Source organism: Idiotropiscis lumnitzeri, chromosome 4, assembly GCF_059441095.1.
Source record: "Idiotropiscis lumnitzeri isolate Australia: NSW breed Sydney's pygmy pipehorse chromosome 4, RoL_Ilum_1.0, whole genome shotgun sequence".
In the NCBI taxonomy this organism is placed as follows: Eukaryota; Metazoa; Chordata; class Actinopteri; order Syngnathiformes; family Syngnathidae; genus Idiotropiscis; species Idiotropiscis lumnitzeri.
Genome location: NC_142394.1, coordinates 9,847,051 through 9,869,188, shown reverse-complemented (window position 1 = coordinate 9,869,188; position 22,138 = coordinate 9,847,051). Strand labels below are relative to the sequence as shown.

Sequence of the window (22,138 nt, the reverse complement as noted above, 5' to 3'; positions counted from 1 at the left end):
ACATGGTAAGCTTTTAAGAGCTGTGGAGCAGTGCTATGCAGAAAGAAGAGTATGACTAATGCCACTCATCTGCATCTCCTTTGGATGTTTCACAGCACTCATCATATACATCCATTACAAATTATTCATTAGGTACTGATAGCCAATTTGTGAAAGTGAGCTACAGAAATAGACCTCCTTTCCTATATTTTAATGGAAAAGCAGCAAATGTTATTCCATTCTTATGATCCAGAAATCATCCGACCCAATCCTCCGTCTGAACGAGCACCATCCTCACACCAATGTTGCTCACTGAAGGCTCTCTGTCTACAGTGTGTGTTCTGACGGTTTTAACCAAAGAATATTTAGAGGAAAGAACATTTCCATCTTGGTCTTACATCCATGCACACGGTCACCGATCCCACAATGCCCGCACACAATTCGGGCGAGTGCGCCACTACACCATCAGCAACTACAGAACGATGTTTACAGAGAACTGAAACATTATTTTCTACTTGGTTCCAATCTACAACTTAATGCACAGCATTGTTTATTTGGAAAATGCGATGATAAGCAGTCTGAAGTATTAATCTGTGGTACAGATCAGATTTATGCGAGTGGAAAGGGGCCACTGGTTGAGAAAACCGATGACACACACTGTCTATCAGTATAGCTTTGAGGCTCGATTCAGAGCAGTATTTTGTATTCGCGGAATTTCATTAAAGAGACTAATTCAAAGCACAAAAAAAATCATCAAGGACGGCAGGTTCCTGCAATTCCTTCCGCAGTGAGCTAATGATCAAGGGCCAATGTAGGAAGGGAAACGCATATTTACATTTAGCGAGGAATGTAAGTCAGCATCAACGTGTATTGGGTGACTCACTCTGGCCTACGGTTTCTTTCCTTGACTTCCCTTTGTTTTATGCAATAATATTCTAATTATGTTACCTTCTTTCTCCCAAAATTGAGACTTGTCAGTGTGCATCACTTGCAAGATGCTCAGTTTGAACTAATGACACCAGTGTGAGACAAACAGCACGTTGTCACTCGCCTGAGGATGGCAGGAAGTTCTGATTCATCCCTGGTCCTAAAATAGCCCATCGGTTAGTTTCCTTTGGCGCTGCACACAGTGGACAGTAATCTCTAATAAAGAGTTGTTTCTGTCTAATGTTGTGTTTACATTTTAAGTTTAAATTAAAATTGTACCATAGCTCAATCTAATGAGAACAAGTTCGAGTGTATCAAAATTTTGTCGTGTTGTATTGTCACTGTCACATTAATTTAACAATAGTGTATGTTTTCTTCATACAGCATTTATATAATGTTTTGCCTACCTTTGCCATATGACTGGGGAACTTGAAAAACGACACTGGACTTGATGCAAAGGTGTGTAAAGAAAAGTGCTGTGTTAAATGAAGTTGCAAGGTCAAACAGATAATAAATATAAAGATAAGTGTGAAGAACATCATGAAGGATAAACAATTAGCTACTGAGCAACGCTCCCTACTACTGTGCCCGATAATTTTTTTTTCTAACAACTCTTTCATTATCAGAATGTGCAGTCATATTTGGAGAATAAACACAGATGGTGCCTCGATCAGGATCACGCTTTGTTAGACTTCTACTATCATTTAGGCCTGCTGTTCTCAAGGCTGTAAGTGAGAAAGAATGAAGGTTAAATAGCATGTGAGCAGGATAAGAGAACCCAACAGAAGTCGGAAAGTGGTGGGGTGGGAGAATTGTTTCCAGTTAAAAATATATATTTATATATACATATAAAAAAAGAATGTTTTAGCATTTGCTGCTTTAAACAAAAATGTCCTTGCTGGCATTCTTATCAGTCTCTTAAGTGTTTTGAAAGGTTCACATTTTTATTTTCCTCAAAAGAATATTTTTCTTTGCGACAAGGACTCAACATAGAAGGCTTTATTTAAGCAATATGATGTATAACATTTCAGGGATTGTATTAAATTAGCAAAAACAAGATTGGCCGCTTCATACCACAACAAGTTGCATCAAAAGGCACCAACACAACGTAGCACATCATTGTGAGGGGTAGTGGAAATGATATGTAGTTTTCTTACTATTTTTAGGCAAATAAAAATGTGGTGTGCATTTGTATTCAACCCCGTGCATTGATACTTTGTCAACCCAACTTTCCCTGGAACTACATCTGCAAGTGTTTTTGGGAATATCTCTACCCGCATGTTAGTGCCATGATTGATTGGCCTGCCCACTGAATCCAATCAAATAAGGCAAAGTACAGTTTGAGGTGAGCTTACTCATGTGTTGTTGTCGTTGGAGGACTCAGCTGTTCGGGTCAATGTGTCTTTTGTGCATGGTTGAAGAAGACGTCCTTGTCATGGGCAACGTAAATTGCGTTACGAGCTTAAATTGCAAATGAATTATTGTACTGTAAAGTGTGTGAAAGTGTAAAACATTTTGCATGCGTGATCTGAGCGTTTTGTAAAGTTTTACAATACTAAGTCACAATCGAGTAATGTTTATTTAAAAAGATGATGTGACTCTCAGAAATATCGACAATCCAGAGATTCCATGATTTAGGAATTCAAAACGCATGGCATAATGTCACAACCATTATGCTGTTGGTCTCATCTGTTTCTTAAAATAGCTGGTTCAACAACTTTTACATTTTAACTGAAAGAAAACTGCAATAAGGCTTCAAGACAAAGACTTTTGCTGTCACATGAGTTCTGGCATGGCCGTAAAAGCACGGACAGAAGAAGAGGAGGACAAGAAGATTCAGGTCAGGGCAATGCAGAAAAATTGGAGAGGGGCGACAGCTGACATTGTGGAAGAGTGATGATGAGGCATCAGATGTGGCAGGAAAGAAAGAACAAACTAGTGGCAAATGGAACGGGATGTTATTGAGCTCCATTGTTCAAATTTTAAATGACAAGCACTCACATTTACTCAGCTAGCCTGCAGGAAAGCCTCATTTTGGGGATATACTGTATAATATTCATGCAAAGTTAAAAGAAGATCAAGTCATTTTTGATATGTACAGAAAACATGTTACGACCTCGAAAGCAAAACAAATCACTCGCCTGATGTTGCCTTCAGTATATCTGCCTCTGCAGTCACTGACGAAAATTTTGACAATCAAACAAATTTCGAGTGCTCGCCTTGTATATATATATATTTTTAAGGAAGAATTGTCGCCATTACAATTGAACCATTTTATTTAGAAACAACGCATATTACATCTTAATTCCCTCGAGCAGAGAATCTACAGAGTGGCACTCTTTACTGGGTCTAAGAAATACTATCAGTTCAAACAGCACGCTTTGCGTTTCTGCTATTTGTGAAGCGAATATGATTTCTCGCCCGACTCCCACACAGAGAGTTAAGTCTATGTGTTGGGGTAAGATTATCTAGTGTCACTTTGCCACTTAAGAAATGGTGAAAGAGTGCAAAGGACCGCTGCAGGGGAAGTTGTGTGACTGTGATGAAAACAGTTGTAGTCGGTCGTTGCAGCTGGATGGTGACGAGTACGTGGCTCTGAATCTCTCTTCAGGGATCAGGAAAAAAATATACCGTTACTTTGTCAAGGATTATTTGCATTTGCATTAGTTTTTGTCTTTCTGCTGCTAGTTTTGCATGGGTTATTTTTATTCTATTTATATCGCTGATATCACTCTCTAATAGGTTTGATCATTAGATTCCAAGTTCAACCTGATCAGAGAAAAAATGCCATGTTCTCCATAACTACAGTAGAACATCAGCAAATGACTAGAATTATGAAGTCTTCAGTTTGGTCTCTGCATTCCTCTCAGACAGAATGACTCAACGCGCCGCTTCCACTCTTGTGACATTTCAGAGAAAAAGTCTAGATGCACAACAATGTTATGTTAATTTCCCCAGGAGCTAGCGGCTAAACCCGCTCGGTCAGAATGTGTTTTTGCAACGGAAACTAGTCTAAAGGTGACAGTTGCTTTTTAAAATCCGCTTAATAGGTTTGACTACGGCCTTCAGATTCCAGACTATGCATTACGAATTCTGGATAAGAGACTGTTTTATGATTTTGTAGTCCTCGGATGTTATTTACATCCTAAACATATATGACAAGGTAAGCCATAGAACTATCGTATTTATTTAAACTGTGCTGCACCATGTAACCTTTTTGACAAGTGCTGAAAAATGCTTAAGAGCTAAACCGTAGCTTGCAAAGGCATTACGTGTTGTGTATTGATCACCAAGTCCTGAGAGAAAGCTGGCAACTTGCCACTGTGGCTCATTGTTGCCTCGTGACCATTCAAAGGGTATTTCAGTAGATGCTAATGATAGCTGCTAAACAAAGCTAAGTGACAACAAAATCTTAAAAAAAGGAAAAAAATGATAATGATCCTTTTAAGAACTCGAAGACAGCTGGGTGCAGCTATCACGCTACAGTTTCAGAAAATGGTCTTAATAGTCTGACTTCCCACGTTCCTCGAATGTTGCGTAGGTCAACGCTCCAAGCACGTATCGTATTTTAATAACATACGCACCATGTGACTCTTGGTGACCGGGGTCGCCAAATAATTGCCTTTTATGCTAATTAAGGCTCGTTTACAGTACATTTAGCTGGATCTTCTCTGTTTTTACTCAAGAGAAAACCTGGCCCTTTTGGATGAAATGAGGCTCGTTCACAGCAACTAAGCAAAAAAATACACTGTGTTCAGTTCACGTTCGCCCTAGATCTGAACAAGTTTGCTTCATTGAACTCGTTCAGGTGTGCAGCACTAGTCCTGTTTTATCAATGCTGTGGTGTTAATATGCAAGTCGTATATGCTTTCCTCAGCTTTGCTGTTTTTCACCTGCTCAACAAATCTCTACATTTGATTCAGCATGGCCATTGTTAAGACAGTTCTGTTTGGGCAGCGGCAAATGAGACTCGCATGCTGAATCATGAGCAGTTGCTTGTGACTGAATCATATTTACTCTAACCTAAGCTGTATGCGCAAGATTGGAGTCCCAGCTATAGAGAAGCAATCTGTGTTTACTTTCAAGCTTATCATACTTTGTTCGGTTGTCGTCATTGTGCTACTTTTAATCATGTACTGTATCATCTGTTTTTGCAGACTTTATGTCTTAAAGAAACCGAGTCATGGAAACATGTTGATCATGTACCCCATATTGTCAGTTCCTTATCGAGGCAGTGTTGTAATATCTGCACCTGGTCTCTATCATCATGGAAACGCCTTGAGTCAGGTATCACTGTAGTTTGACTTTGAAAGACCGACATGTTTCATATCATTTGCTGAAGATACGAATGGACAAAGGTAACAAATCACACAGCACCCCGGCTTAGATGATGAAACAATTTAAAAAATCCACACCTTTCCATGTCATATATATTCCTCTGCCCGTGAGGTTGAAAGCAGTTCTCAAATCAGTGGGCAGATGAAGGTTTCGCACAAATGAGAAAAAATATATTGAAACTGATAGCAATGAGCGGTTGCTGGATGAAAAATCTGATAACGCCGTAATGGTATATCGGTCTCATTTTGTTTTAAACATCTCCCTAAATTCCATTTCAGACTAGGTTTTAAGTGGCATACACTCACCAGCCTCAATGTTAGGTAAAAGAGATCTTGTAAAAAAGCTGTCTCGTGTATGGGCGTGTAATACGTTAACCAAAGTGTGCAGTGTATCACTGAAAATAACTAAAATGGTAAAGGCATACTGTCAAGTAATTGTGACTGTGACACTGACAGTGACATTTGCAACATTATTTCATTCACTTTGCTTTTTCACAATAATAGTTAGTTTGCATAAATCACCCAGATTTTATGATTATACTCTCCTAAATTAGTCTTAACATTCTTCCCTCTATTCCAGTCGTTCTCAAATGGGGGCACGCGTACCCCTGGGATTACTTGAAGGAACTCCAGGGTGTATGCGAGATTTTAAATGAAACAAACAAACATGCAAAATTCATTTAAAGAATAATTATTGAATTAATTAAATGTTTCAGGAAACTAGAAGTTCATGAAACCAATTTTCTCTTCGGTAGGTTATTCAGTTTCATTATTTTAAAAACCCAGATTCTCCCCATGCTTGAATGTTTCGACCCAACTTGTCACACGCTACCTCTCATTTACCTATCAATCACTTGAATACACAAACAATGGAGTCGTGGTTGAAGTGTAAGCATTCTGAAAAAACTCAAGACACGAGTGCAAAAGAAGGCCAAACCCGAATGTTCAAATTGTTTCTTTGCATTTAAATATCTCAGAACGCACATGTTGATTCTATCAAATCGATACGAATGGAAGTGGTCATTTTCTCCTTGGTTTAGTTTTTCATTCTAGTTTTTATTCCTTTATCACGTCATCCAATCTTTTGAGCTAAATCAGCTAACTAGAAAGATGAGACAAAATGTTGGCTTGGAGACATTTACTCACCAGCATTCACAAAGTTTTTTAATACATTTTGTAACATTTTCTTATTCCAATGAATTGGACCCTTTTCCAGACACTAGTATGACCTGTGGATTTGCATCACAAGTAACTACGACAAATTTTAAACTCATTTGCAGGATAAGTCTACAAAAGGCAGTTTGGATAAGACCTAGTCAAGTATTCTGTGATAGTGGCACTGGGCTCATCATGCGTGATGATGATGTTACCCCCTTTAAATGAACAGAGAAATGTCTGGATTGTCTGTCCCCCATGTGGCTAAATCTTAAATTATAATCACATTTATCTCTATTCCGACTGGCTTTCCCCCTTAGTAAGCCTCACGGGAAGCCAGCAATTGAGCTTGATCATGGTTTTAAATTGGTCCTTTTCATATTCCTCTCTGATTGTTGTTCCTCACCAACGCATTTATTTTCAATTTCTCCTTGGGGACTTGACCGTAAACGCTAGTGTCTGTTAGTATTTGTTGTTATTTTTCTATCTAGAAACACTTAAACCTGAAATATCACAAGGAGTTCAACAGGAGGTCAAAATATAAACATTAACAGTTTTTCACTGGTGGTATGCAAAAGTGTTAACGTTCAAGCTACTTTCACACATGACAATTAAGGGCTTTAGTTACTGGATGAGGGGACGAAGCTCGACTCCCTTTGTTGACAAACCCCCCCCCCCACCACCATCCCTTCTCCTGGTCTCAAGAGTTGTGCCCTACAGAATGTTATCCTTAGACAAAAAACACCGTTTCCCAGAAGGCTCATGTTACTGACATGACTTCACTTCGAAAAATCCTCTTGTTACCAGCAGCTGTAAAGCAAGCCAGCTTCTATTCGGCTTCTCTTTCATGAGTTCTAATCTCTGGCTTGCCTTTAGTTCTGTCTGTGTCTGTGTCCTGCTGAATGGCTTGCGCATTGGGGAGGATCCTGAATTAATTAAAAGGAAAAAGAGACTTTGAAGTCGGATACATCCCCTCAGGACGTTCTGACACATTTTTGTTGTTACGGTGCCATAATGGCCCAACGATTTAGCAACTGGACTTTTTCATCTTATTCCACGACAAGGCAGTGCAAGATTAGAAACTCCGTTGGAAAATGTTGCTGTCAGTGTCTTGTTTTATACTTGAACTTGACTGTCACCTTTTGATGGAACATCTTTTAATTTGCTGAAGAAAAGTATGAAAGTGATGCGTCCGTGCCACAAAATGTGCAGTATAAATGGACTTTCTTGGTTAGAAATGTCCATTTTGTCACAGCAAAGATGTGATAGTTATGATGACGGCAAATGAGATCCGAATCAAGAGCTGCATAGAAAAGTTGGCCTTTCATTGTTTTTTTTTTACATTGTCAAGTAAATGAAGTATTCATTCAACAACATGCTTTCTATCATTGCTTATCTTGTTAAAATTACAGTGTTAAGAATATTTAGCTATGACTACTATGGCAATGAAACATTGCCTGCACAGTTTTGTTTTGTTTTGTTTTTTTTGTAATTATTGAGTGTGAATATATTGTTTCCTGCTGGAAAAATGTGAACCAATTTGCGCTCAACCAGTGTCTCGGAGCAGATTGTGTATATTGGTTCTAATGCCGGGTGACTGCTGCGTGTCAATAAATATGATAGCGAGACTTGGGCCAAAGCATAAAACCGACCACTCTTCAAAATCACGATGTCATGAGGGTTGGCCAGGGTTGTGATCTAACCCGAGACGATGCTCTGGCAGTTGTAACTGTAGAAAGATGGACAGAGTAAGGGCTGCAACTGCTTAAATATGAGGGAGTGCGGAGACAGCCGATCAGGTTAGAACGAGAGGTGATGCTGCAGAGAAAGACAGACAATGGCAGAGAGATGGATGACAATGAGGGTGGGGGGCTGTTAGGGATTGAGCCACAGAAGCTTTGAAACAAAGCTGCAGTCGGTCTGTGACCAAGCTGTCTTGCTTGGCACAAGTCTATCTCCATCTCATCAACCGTCTCCGTAGTTGTCGCAGTCTCATCACATTCATCCCCCGAGCTGGATGAAGAATGGATGATATTACCGTTCATCATTCTAATACTCCCAATACCTCTCCTCTGCACTTCACCATTTTGTCCCCCATAACTGACATCACTCATTGGTCACTCGTATCTCCACGTCTCCTCTGTTTTGGCATCTCTTCTGTATTTCTCTAGTTTTAAAACACACTCTACTACAATGTACAGAGACCCTTTAACTCCAATTAAAAGCTTAATTGGAAGAAATTCATCTCTCACCTCTACGCCAATTTGATGTTAATGGAGCCAATTGAGTCTGTATTGATGAAATCAAAGTGTGAGGACGATTTGGGTATGGCTATCACTGAGGCTCAAAGGGAAGTTGGGTTAGCGAATGTTCATGGATGCTCTCGCAATGCAAGGAAGGCACTGTTTAATTCAGTGTCGCATTATCTTCACGTCTCTAAAGCAAGATTACACGCCATTTATCCCGGTATTTCCCCTCCCTGTGTGAAATGTACCCTTTCGGAGGACACATTTGGTAAGGTTTTTTTTTTTTGTGCCCAAAGGACACTGAACAGAATTTTTTTAAAACAAGTCCATTTCCTGTAGGCCAACATGGCCAAGTGAAATAAAAAAAAAAATTGGACACTCACTATCATGCTCGTGCCGTTGTATTATAGAGAGCACTGACTACCTACCTTTGTTACTAAGGGTGTCATCAAGTCAAAATAATTTCATATCAAAATATCAACAATGTAATGTGACTACAAACAATAACACTGTTACTATATTACACCCTGTATCTGCAAAAATCTTTAAGAGGCATAACACATTCACAAGTGTTCCTTGTAATGGCAACAAAGCATGATCGGAAAGCCTCCTACAATCAGTCGATGTTCACTCATTTTCCACAAGCTCAATATTAAACAAAATGCCATGTTTCGACTAGTGGAACTGCCAAAAAAAAAAACATTCTTTAAAGACAATTTTTATTTTGACTTTCCTTCAACAAATTGCTTTTATTTTTTTCAACTACGGGTAGTCAGACTAGTTACTTTTCAAATACCACAAGTTACCTTGGTGAATATACTCTAGTTGCATTAATTCTACAAAGCATAGCACTTTTTATCACTTCAGACAGTTGCACTTCACCACCCACAAGTAGCAGCAGAGAAAAATAATTGATAAACAGTACACTCCTTTCACCCGCGCTGTCTCTGTCACAGATTTATAAAGAATAATAAAATACAGAAAAAACACCTAATTCCTAAAATCATAGCATTCACTCATTTTTTAAATTAAAAACAAGAAGCCCATTTAATTTAATTCAAATCCATTAAAGACTAGTATATCAAATAATAATAATAATTATGATACGTGTTGTCTTTATTTTATTTTTAATAAAAACAACCTTATAAAAATGCACTTCGAAAGATGTCATTTTTATGTTCAGTAGGGTTGTCGCTACCGGCTGAATAAATGAATGAAAAAACTATTAAAGTAACTTGTTGTCTAACTTACTTTTAAAATCAAGTAGTCAGTAATTTTACTAAGTTACTTTTCCAAGGTAACTATGGCAACACTGTGAGTAGTGTAGCATGTTTTTCCGTATATGCAGTATGCACCCAAAAAAAGAGTTATTTGGAAAAGTTCTCTGTAATACAATTTAATTCTGCTAGCTGACAAACAATTTAGAACAATTTAGGCAATTTAGAACCTTGATGCAAGTTTCGGTTTGTGTTTAGCTCGCTTATTAATTCAATGTTTTGGCCACACTTACGCAAGTGTATATGTGTGTGTTTGTAGGCTTATCAGGTGAGCCCGGGCAGAGTGTCAGATGCGGTAATGGAGGCTTCAAAGACTAGCGCTGCGGTGAGTTCTCTGGCTGTCTATCACCAACCACCTTCACCCACTCATCTATTCTGCTGGGGTGCACCCAGGTAGACGCCTGAAAAGGATGTGGATGGAGATAAGCAGGCCGACTAATTAATAAGTCTGCACAAAGTAAGAGATATGAGATAAGAGATATGAGGCAGAGGAGAGATGGGACAGTCCGAGCAGTGACCAGGTGGCGGTCTGATCCTCTTCCTCTCCACATGCATGACTTCTTCAAACCCTGCCGCTTGTCTGCCGCTTTGTTCTCATCGCAGATGTTTTTTTTTTTTTTTTTTTTGGTTTGCTTGTTTGTTTTGAGAGGATGGGCTTGTCTCTCCATGCTGCCTCAATCATTTAGAATTAGAATTAGAATTAGAAATCCCTTTATTGTCATTGTACTCAAGTGTGTAACGAGATTAGAGGGCTCCCCTCTCCAGTGCAATACAACAATAATACAGACAAATAGATAAATTAGATAAAAAAAAATTCTTCTTCCCTTTGAACCACTTGTTCACTTGTTTCCATTTGCATCTTTATGTGGCTGCATGGGCGCTTGGAGTGCAATTATTGTTCCATTGACCATCAAAGTTATTGAGCATGTGATCGTTAAAATTCTGTGAGGGCTATTGGTTTTATTCTGTATCATTCCATTATTATAAGTCATTAAAACACTAAAACATTATATGATATCATTTAACTGGTATTTTGTGGGTTTTTTTTTAATACATTTTAAAAAGAGTAGGAAGATATTTTTCCACATCATAAGACCTCATTAATTTTAGAATAAAATGCCCATGAATTATATTTTTGGTCTTTTTTTTTTGTTGACCATTTTCATCTTTGCCCTTTGATGCTGAAAATCTAAAAACAGCTGTGCATTGCTTTAATCGATATTATCTGACCCTATGTGATATAATTACATTAAACATAACGCTGGCGTCGGGCAGAATCCTCGTACCTCCAGAATCATCTCTTTTTAGGAAACACCAAAAAATGACGTTGCTTCACTTATTAACATTGCATGGTCAAAAAGTGCAAGCCATTTTTAACACTTGAGATTTGTCAATCATTTGGGAATTTTTTTCAGCCTTACGGCAACGACAAATGTAGTATGTTTTGCTCGATAAAAAGCTATTAAAATTAGTCAAATGCATTAAAACATTCTTTTTCATCATACATTTTTGAATACTATACATAATGATGTATATTTATCTATTTATATTGAAGAATTATACAGTCCTGCAATTGGCTGGCAGCCAGTCCACGGTGTACCCTGCCCATGGGTGAGATAGCTGGGATAGGTTCCAGAAGTTTTATTTAAGAGTTGATTAATGTGGGACCATATTTATTCAAATGGTATTTTATGTGCTAAAATAAAAGTAACAGACCAGGTCTGATTATATTTCTTTCCCGAATGATTTTTCTATTTTGATATACAAGTGGTTTGAATTTTTTTAGTAACATCGCTACATCGTATTATAATCTCAGGTGCGACCCTGGTGAGGCCGCCGCGTGCATATTTAATGTTGCCACGGAATTATATATGACTTACAATTGGCCCATAGGAGAAATCAATGCATTCAGCAAGTGGCAATGTACGATGGTCGCCGGTAGCTTCACTTCTCGCTATGTCGAGTTAGCTGCATTTTTAGTCCATTCATATATACGTCCGTGGGTGTTGCTCACAAAGTTTGTGTGAGTGCTCAGACACATGGAAAATTGGAGGGAAATTGGTGGGACGTCTTAGGTAAAAGTGCATGAATTACTTTGCATGCAATAATGGGATTAAATGAAACTTGTCGGAATCGATTTAGAATCAGAATCTTTATCGTCATTGCAACTGTATGCAGTTGTTTATTTATCATTGTACGACTAATGTATACCAGAATTAAGATTAAAAACCCCTACAATCGAACAATTAAATACAATGTTAAAGTAAATAGATAAATGCTTCTTTTATACTTGTATGCCAAGCGGCATCTCCATTACTGCAGTCTCACATATTTATTTGTTTTTTGTGAAGGACCATCATCATGCATCTGTTACTCATGATTGACTGACAGCATTTATCATTTTTGATTGTAACTTCCTCCAATATGGCAGTTTAATCTTCGGGCGGATCCATTTTGTAAAATTATTGTTTGCTACGACGGGCTACGAATCTAACATTTTCATTTATGTTCATAAATTATGTTCTTTGTCTCTGCTCCCTGTCTGCTTCTTCTTCCACTTCCATCTCCACAGCAAACCTTGGAAAACAACTTGACCAATCTCGTGAAGAGGAACAGTGAACTGGAGAACCAAATGGCCAAACTTATCCAGATCTGTCAACAGGTTGAGGTATGCTGCGTCATTCTCGTTTTTATTGTATGTGATTATATGATTGGATATGTTTTTGCGTGTAGTCATTAAATGAAGATCCGACAGGGAGGTCTATTTTGATTTCAGTGTACTGATTCAACCATGAGTGACTTTTCATCAAAAGCAATTAAATCGAGATGCCATGTTGATTATAAACTTATTAATCTTTCACGGGGAAAAAAATGAGGCAAAGTATCTTATATTTTTCCTATCCTCTAATTTCCTTTATGGCTTATGGTTTTAGAGTCATCAAGCACTCCAATTCATTATTTAAATGAACTTTTCCAGCTCCTAGTCAAATATTGAAAAGTCACTTTAATTTAATTAAAAATTTTTATGAGCGATTTATTCAAGAACTGTGCTGTAATGTTGTTTTACAATCATCGAAAATAGAGGAGGTTTCATTTAAAAGCTGAAACTGCTCTTTTACTGGCTTAGTGCAATTACTGCAGCTGGCCATTCAACTACGCGGAATGAACTGAGGTCACAGGCGGGTGCTCAGCTTTAGAAAGTTGAATGTTGTTCTGATTGAGCCCTTTGCGAGTAGTCAATATTACAATTTTCATCACAGAGCGTGCCCACATTTGTCGAGGGCTTGTTTTACAATTTAAAATGAACAGTTACTGGCTTTCCTTGTCTCTTTTTTTTTTATTGCGGGGCAGAGATACTTTGTTGTTAAAGCCTTGAAACTGTTTCAATTCAGTATATGATATTGAACTATAAAATCTGAGATGACATACAGTGGTGCTTTGCCTTGAGAGTTAAATTCATTCCATGACTACATTCTTATCTCAAATCAACTTTTCCCATTGAAATTGAATGGAAACTTCATTCATCCAGCCCCGAAAACAACAACAAAAACATTTTTGACGTTGTTTTTCTCCTTCTGGTGTACATGCCTTGGCCAACGTGGGTTAGTATATAATACACCCATAATAAATACAGAAAGAAGACGGTCTTTTGTAAACTCAGTAAGCTGCAGTAATTAGTTGTTTTTCTCAGCAAAAAAAAGAATTCTTGTCTCTGATTATTGTTATATTGTCTGTCCATTTGTTTTAAATTATAATTGTTCAAAGGGCTATAATGCCACAATACAAATTGTAGTTTGTTAGTCAATTTATGGCATTTTGCATTAGCATTTAAATGGTGTGGACTTTAAATTGTTATATAGTTTGGTGTCGCAAAATGTATAGTTTTACTGTAAACTTAAAACAGGGATGCATTAAACAGTTTGAAGCAAGTACTTGGCCTCGTTTGGAATATTTTTTTTGTTGCAAAGTTTGCGCCACCATCAAGTCCTCAAAACTCAAAATCTTTGCTCGCAACTCAAGACAAACCTCAAGGGCCGTAGCTGAAGGGTCGTATCTCTAAAAACTCGTCAATGGGTCATTCTTAAGAGGACGCTTCATTGACGTTAACGTTAGCACTTATATAATAGGTTTGCATGTAAAAATGACATCAGTTCAGTACAAATTCTGTAGTGATTTAATTTATTAATTATTATTTTTAGTGAAATTTATCATTAATTGTCACACCCCCTTTTGGAGCTTGCCGTGTTATTTTTTTCTGGTTACAGCGTATACGTCACAGCAGGGAGGCAAGGGAGGTAATTTTGCTGGAATTGTCCGTTCTATTGTCTAAAACAGCGACTGATCGCCACCAAAATGCAAATGCCAATTACGACTCTTGTCCGCCTGAACCTCACCTCCACAAAATCCAACGTAACTCAAAATAACTCCTCATCGTTGAACCCTGAGGTGGTCTTCTTTAAACTTGCGTATCGCGGAGCAGGATGTGATTTTAGTCAGGGCCCCTTCAGGAGGCCCCTTCCCTTCCACAGTTCTTCATTCTCATATAAATCATATGATATGATATGTTGAAGTGGTGATAGGTAGGGATGTCCACATGAAATTTGATGCCAATTGATCATCGTTTTGGACGTTATAAGCAATGAAAGTACAATGATTTCCAATGGAGAGTTTGTAATCGGTACCTTTAGTGACAGTACCATGGGGAGAGCGGAGGGCGACGCAGCCATATTCCTAATTAAAAGTGTTTTTCAAGTCGTCACTTATTTCTTATTTTCTCCAAAATGAATAGATAAAAAAGAAAATGGTATATAGCTTGTTAGTGAAAAATGGGCCATCTTGGATCTTGTCCTCCTTTAATTCGAGGTACTATCGAGGTCCTCATTATGGTGACACAGCGTCTGAGTGTTAACGCATACCTCTCTGCTGAAAATGAAATCCCAGGCAGATCCGTCACTATTAACCTTTTCTGTTTAGAATTGTTTTGTGATTGAAATGAAAATAGCCAGCGGTGTCTGGCTTAAACGTAATCATCAAACACTGATTGCACCACACACACACACACACCCCGTAATGATTCGTATTAAAACCCTCATCCAAAAAATAAACACCATTCTCCGAGGTGAGATTTGACTGTCCTCCCTGTGAAGTTTTTTTTATTATACTAACCCGACTATTTTTTAAAGAGTCACTTTGAGGTTTATGAATGCATCTGTTCAGCCAGTCGATACAAAATGACTACTGCGTGATTCATTAAGTGCAGACAAACCCAACGGCATGTGGAGATTGCCAGTTGTCTGCATACAAATAGAAGATAAACTCCAACTTGCCTTTGACTAAATACATTGCATTGGTCAACAGATATTTTTAATCAGAAATAGCTTTAATTGTCCCAAAATGTATTTTTGACGCTGATTTAAAAAGTTCATCCCTTTTTTTCTTCAACATTCTTGCACCTCCCTAAAGTTCTTCTCTTGAATGTCTTTGTCAAATGGCTAACTTAATTATTTATGAGAGGAATAAGTGTGGATAGTGTTGGTATTAATGTGAATAGAGAGAGTACTTATCTTCAAATGGGGCTTAGGCGGCATCAAACCTGCAAACTGAGTGTCGGAACAAAGAGACAGAATTTCCGCAGGCATGATAGGAATGTTGCTCTTCTCACAAGTCAAGGGAAAGTAAGGTGAGAGGGGCGAAGACAAGTGTCAAAAAGGGAGATAAAGTCAAACGTAAAGTGCATGGTTCGGTTAACCAGCGAGGTTAAGAGGGCAAACAGAGGGAGGGAGAAGTTTGCACAAAGAGATCCTGGTTGAGTGAGGGTGCGTAAAGAGAGAAATCTGAGGCACTTTGAGGCCGACCTGGATTCCATCCTCTCTGTTTGTACCTTCCCGTAATGATTCAGGAGATCCGATCAAACACTCTGCCGACGTGTCACCACACAGAACAACTGCTTCCGCTCCATCTCTTTTTTTTTGGTCTCGTGTTTGTTTATTTATGTGCTGGACGTTCCAGAATTTGATGCATTGTTGTTTCTGGCTCATTAATTGTTGATGAGCTAACAAATCCGATTCTTGTATTGCTTCGGACACAGGAAGCCAAATAGGGAACTTCCTGCTCATGTATTCATGGAAGGGTCGGGACAAAAGTGTGTTCTGTGCATTGACATGATAGAAGCCACACCAGGAGAGACTCATTATGTATTGTATTGTATTTAGAAGCTGCGGGAATAAGATTTCTGCAACTCCCAAAAACTGTGGATTGTTCTGTTTTTGTCTCATTTGGAGCTTGTTGGAAACATTCTTCCCTTTTTTGCATATCTAAAGTCTAACAATGGATTTGTTACTTTATGTACCTGCATTCAGATAAAAGCTCAATCACAAGATTTCTCCATTCTACGATTTATTGCATATTTCCAAGCCACCAAAATGAATATTGTAAAATGCTTGCCGACTCACTGTTGTCAGCATTTAATGTCTTTTGTTTGTTGGTGCTTTGTGGCTAAAATGATGCAGTGTTGCATTGTCCCAGTTGATTTGTCTTTAAATATTGTACTTTTTTAAATTGACTTTTCCATTCGCATTTCCATATGTATTCTGCATAAATTCCATACAGTAGCCTGAATAATTCAAATGCTCAAGCCCACCACGAAGCCCCATTATATCAAATTCATGTCAACAGATAGCGAAGTTCAGCTCAGTTGCTGGAAAATGTTCAAACTTTGGCTTCCCCTTGAGAATACGTGGTAAAGTTTTAACAACATAAACACGTTTGTAGTGCCGCTCGCAAAAACTTATTTGGGGATTTGTTCAGTGGTTAATTGGGCAGGGTTTGCTAGTCTTGCAGCTGACACTCTGACAAATGTGCATGCTGAAGGCTGAATGGGCAATGACGTGCCATTAAAATGCATAAACAATTTGGCTTATTTATCTGTTGTCAACAGACTGCCTCAAAAATACAGCAGAACAAGGGATTACATTGAGACATCACACTATCAGGCTTGATTCAATCGTGTCGTTGTCTGCTGGTGAATGGTTCCTGCCAGTCATTAAGAAATAAGAAAAAATGAATGCATGCACGTATGTCATTACAAGACCGTGCTGCAGATGAACTCAACCTCATGATTTGGCTGATTGCAACTCGAAGTGAATTACATTCTTCATTATATACTTTCCTTTTCAGTGATTCCAATGACGATGATGTGCAACATCTGGATTGTATTGGACTACATTGACTTGTTCCGTAATATTCCTCTGGCAGTTGTGCCATTTTAATAATTTTATCCAACTGAGATGTATTATTTTTTGCCAAGGCTGTTTTGTCTTTATTTCTTCAACATTTCATCCCATGCGTTTTAATGAACTTCTTTGAGTTATGAAGGATACAGAGTCATGATATTGTCAATCTGATTGACTGCTACTTGTCGTAAAGCCAAAATTTGATAGAAATTTTATTTAGGGAAAAAAGTTTATCTAAAGAGGATTATTCATGCTTTTAGCCCAATAGTTGGTATAGTTATTATATTTCGAGAATGTGTTTATTTTAACATTTTAAAAGTGAGTGCTCACATGTAAAAGAAACATTTTAATGCCACTCTGAGAATTAGATATTTAATGTCTTTACAAGTTATAAGCAGTTAACATACATTTATTGAAAAACTATTTTTCTAAGCACTAGTATAATTCACTGTATCGTGAGCTCATTTTGTGAAAATGAAAATTATAGCATGCTGTTGCTTTAACAGTAACCGTTCCCTTTTAAGCCTTTATTCATCAATACCGTTTTTACTGTCAAGCATTTTCAAAATTCGACCTTGCATGGTGTGCATCATGCACTATTTCTACATTTGAAACAGTTTATTCACTGACTGTCCTCACAAAGTTCATTCTTAACATAAATACTTTATTCATAATAGTTCAAAAATACTGATAATGAATAATTGAATAGCACACCTCTTAGCAGCTCTATGAGTAATTGTGTTCTGCAATATAACAAAGTCCTATATAATTATATAAGCAGCAATTTAGATTGCTATTAAAATAAAGTCTGGTTTCCACTTTTTTATACTACTTAAACTTGAATTTACATGGAAGACAAAATTTTTCGGTAGTTCTGGACTTTTTGACTTTAGTTTTTTAGGAAGTTACACTGATAACATATCACTTCAACCACACTAAAGTTGAGATGTTTAAAACTCATTCACTGCCATTGACGGCTATGGAAGTCAGATCCAATTTTTTATCCGGGCTGGTAGTGGATGAACTTTAGAATTGTGTGTTTCTCTTCCTCTCTAGGTGAACACCGCCATGCACGAAGCCAAGTTGGTGGAGGAGTGTGACGAGCTGGTGGAGATCATCCGCCAGAGGAAGCAGGTCATTGCTGTGAAAATCAAGGAGTCCAAGGTAAAGATCTCTCCGGATTATAGGGTGATCTGATCAGGGTTCTATGCTGTCACGTGCGATCATTCACGACTGAGATCTGCTCATCACTGACAATACTAATCTCATAGATTAGCAGTATATATTTTAGAGCTTCAACTTATGATTATTTTATTAATCAAACCATCATCTACATTCAATTGTAAGTGTGCCGCGAAAATCCACTTGGTTGCGTGAAGTGTTTGTTGTTCAAGTGTCGTAAATTCGTTGTTTTGAAGCTTTTTAATGTGCTTTCCCTGCAAGGCGTCTTTTCGTGGCGTGATTTGCAGGATGCAAACTTAACATCACTCTCAAATCGCATGAACATTCCACACAGCTGAGCACCTGCGCAATGTGAGGGGAGGGGAAAGGGCACACTACATTGCACACAGGCAGCTTGAAGGTTGCTCAGTACAAGCTGTACGTGACCGTTATTTGTGATCGGCAGTTAATGGCATAGATCGACATCTTTCCACAGAAATCCTCCAATCATGATCGGTAGCTGATTGATCATAGCACAATAACTCTGGACACTTTCATCCTTTGATGAAAACGTATCAATTCGAACAGGATGTAGACAAAGAATAAATCTTGTCTGGGTCGGGGATCGTGATAGAGAGTGGCACAAAATTACACACTTTAACCACTAATTGATGTGTTAAATATTAAGATGAATGAAATGCACGGCACGCCATTCTTGTAATCACAGATGCTGACAAATGGATGAAGTCAGACTAAGATGGAAAAGGAGCACAGTGGAAAGCTGGACTAACCAAAGGGGGGGATTGGCAATGATTTATTTCTTTCGTAATTACACAAAACAAGACAGTTTGCGCACCACTAGAAATGACTGATGACCTGCGTGGATGAGGAGATGAGACAAGAATAAATATGTCTATCAAAAAACTGTAAATCCTATTTCATCACAGAGCTTCCTTAGCGCTGTTTTGTATTTGGCAATAATAATTGTTGCAAAATGGAAAAAAAAATAAAATAAACTCACTATAAATGTTCTGCTCTCACATAGTGAAGTTAACTTTAAAGAACGATTTAGAGATTTAGAAATTTAGTTGACATTTACTGGACACGTCTATCAGGTACTATATTTGGAGTATTTTCACACTCCTGATTACGATATATTCCAAATGACACCAATGCAGACTGCAAGAAAGATAACGACCTTAATTTAACACCACCTACTATTCGTTTCTTTGCTAAGGCGACATTTTTCATCAGACAAATAGATCTACGTGTATAATAAGGTACTTGCTTGCTCGCAGCTATTCAAAAGAAAACATTGAAAATGTTCTATGTCACCCAAAATATTTCATCTGAGGCTTTTCTCTCTTGGGCGCTTTAATGTTTCGGCCATAACAGACCGCAATAGTAGTCGTGTTAAAGAAGCCCAGCGATAAGTTCTGACAATCGTAAAGGGACTGTGAGCGAAACAAAATTGTGTCAGCCTTCAAAAATAAAGGCTGCTGTCATTTGTGGTCTCGTGAAGAAAGTGTTCATCATGTGCAACAGAATAACAGGATTATGCCGGCATTGATCACAGTGTGAACAGCGAAACAAGACGCTCTCATTCTCCCCGTCACATCCTCTCAAGAAGACTGTTGCTCTCGAAGGAGAAGGTTTAATCTCTATTCCCATGTCCTGATCTGGGTGCCTTTATCTAACGTTCTTAATCCGTCTCCCCTCTCCATATATTCATTGTACAATAACCCCGCATCCCTTGAAAAAAATCAAAGAATTCGTTTATTGGGCCATATTTGTGGCAGGTGTACAATTTGTGCTTGAGCTGTGATTTTATTTTATTTTATTATTTTTTTTGTGCTTTGGTGCTCAGGTGGGCGCGGGGGGGAAAACAAATTCACTTCGGTAAAAAGAAAAAAGTTTGGGATATATTTGTTGGAAAGTGGGTCACAGAAGTTTGGAGCTGATGCCTCAGAACTTTGTCTGGTTTCACTTTCGCTCCGCTAACGTTTTGAATGTTTTGATGCTCTTGTCCCTAAGAGCCAAACTGTAAAACTTTCCAACCTTTGAAAGTGTTTAAATGCATTGTCTTAAAATGAGGCTGACAAAAAGGAGACTCTTTAGTCTTTTAATGAATGAGGCTGAGTATTACATGTACCCACGGCTACTTTTTGTGTAGGAACATCGCATTAAGAATTGTCATAATGAATTCAAATGTTTTCTAATTACCACTTCAGTCAGTCCCTGCCTTCCCTTCTATTGTTTTGTTGAAACTAATTTGACTTTTAATTTGACGTTACTCTTGTAATAAAACAAAGCCGGGCCCCATTGTCTTCTGTCGTTTTGCATGTACGGCTACACATGATTTCTAAGGCCTAATTAGAATTTTTGTTAAAAGCAATCTTCTCATGTTGTTGTTCACGTTGCCAAAATATACGTGACTTCTAATGTGAATGGAATGCGCCCGTAAAGCATGACGTCACGTGGCGCAGTGTGTATGGCGGCAAATATGACATTTGCGTATCTTTCGAGGATTTTGTGCTTGGACTGTCCAATTCCCGCATATAATATATTGATCCATTCTGTAGCTTCTTCACTTTGCCACGGACTGTTTTCCGCTCCTTCGCCCGCCATTGCTTTTCACGCCTACCTGTTTTGTCTCATTGTGACGTGTGACCTTATGATGATGATCACAAACAACTGCAGTCATTATAATGGCACTGTTAGATTTTGAATCATTTGATTTTTATTTGAGCGATGGCGGCTGTGAATCCATTTAAATCATCGCCCGCGTGTGTGGCTTGACGCACAAGCATCGTTGCTGGGCAACATTGATCAACACTCACTCGCTTTTTTATTGATGCAGCGGCCTACCGACAAGCATTCAATCATGATCACTGCATTGTGATTAAGTTGTGTTTGATTTATTATAAAACGGTATACATACTCACGTGCACCTTCGAAGTTGTCTGATGAACAGCACACACGTCAATGGCGAGGACGAGTACAACACTATGCAAGTTAATTTCCCATTTAAAGTGTGAGGGGTTTTTTTTCTGTTGGAAAACATTTCATGAAAATTCCACGCTCTGGGAATAAGGGCCACCCTCAGATGTCAACGATTTATGCCTCTTAAGTTGTTGTGTGCACATCAGCCTCTTGCACATGGTTGTTGTGTCAGAAGTGAGTATGGGAGAATCAGCGTACCTTGAAAGTGTGCAAACCAGGCGTGTAAAAACTGAGTTAGGCACAAACGGGAGAAGTTAGCCCTTAGTTTGGGTTTGAAATAAGCTCTTTTTATTACACCTGTCTCAAAACCTTTCCGACACTCCTCATATGACATATTGGTCCAATCACATAACGTTGTTGCAGCATCTTGTCTGCATGTGGTCAACGAGCTGCGCGGATGGTGTTTGTAGTGACAGCAGATTATGATGCTGGAAGTGGAAGAGCAGATAACATAGCCACTTGACAACTCCATTAAGTCAGAGCAGCTTCTAAGAGAGAGCAGCCTCTCCAGCAACAGACAGGAAGTGTACATTAGGTAACGCTTTGATTCTCCCAGAACGTTTGATGACTCTTAGCCAATCCCCACCCTGTCAGGTTTTTTTCCCCTAGAGTTCCTATTTGCATAATTCAAGTCTCACAAGCAAACGAAAATTTAAATGAGTAATATATTGAGCTCATTTAAAGCTTTTATCTGTCAACGCTATCTTCATCGGATTGGTTTAGTGATAAGTGGATTAGTGTGTCACACAAATATGTTATAAACCCAAAGAATATGAAATCGCTACCTAGGTGCTCTTGATAGTTAGCTCATGGATTTTGTA

At 38.3% G+C, this 22,138-nt stretch overlaps 1 protein-coding gene across 3 annotated transcripts in view; it reads left to right on the top strand.

The window, feature by feature from the left end:
- The window catches only part of mid2 (midline 2), a 102,063-nt gene that overhangs the window by 60,099 nt on the left and 19,826 nt on the right, over positions 1-22,138 (top strand). For 2 of the 3 annotated variants that reach the window (XM_088294135.1, XM_088294134.1), the window contains exons 3-5: positions 10,181-10,246; positions 12,494-12,589; positions 18,210-18,317. In XM_088294135.1, coding sequence (XP_088150261.1) covers positions 10,181-10,246; positions 12,494-12,589; positions 18,210-18,317 — 270 coding nt within the window. The remainder of the gene's footprint in view (positions 1-10,180; positions 10,247-12,493; positions 12,590-18,209; positions 18,318-22,138) is intronic. The other variant, XM_088294136.1, reaches the window with a different exon arrangement.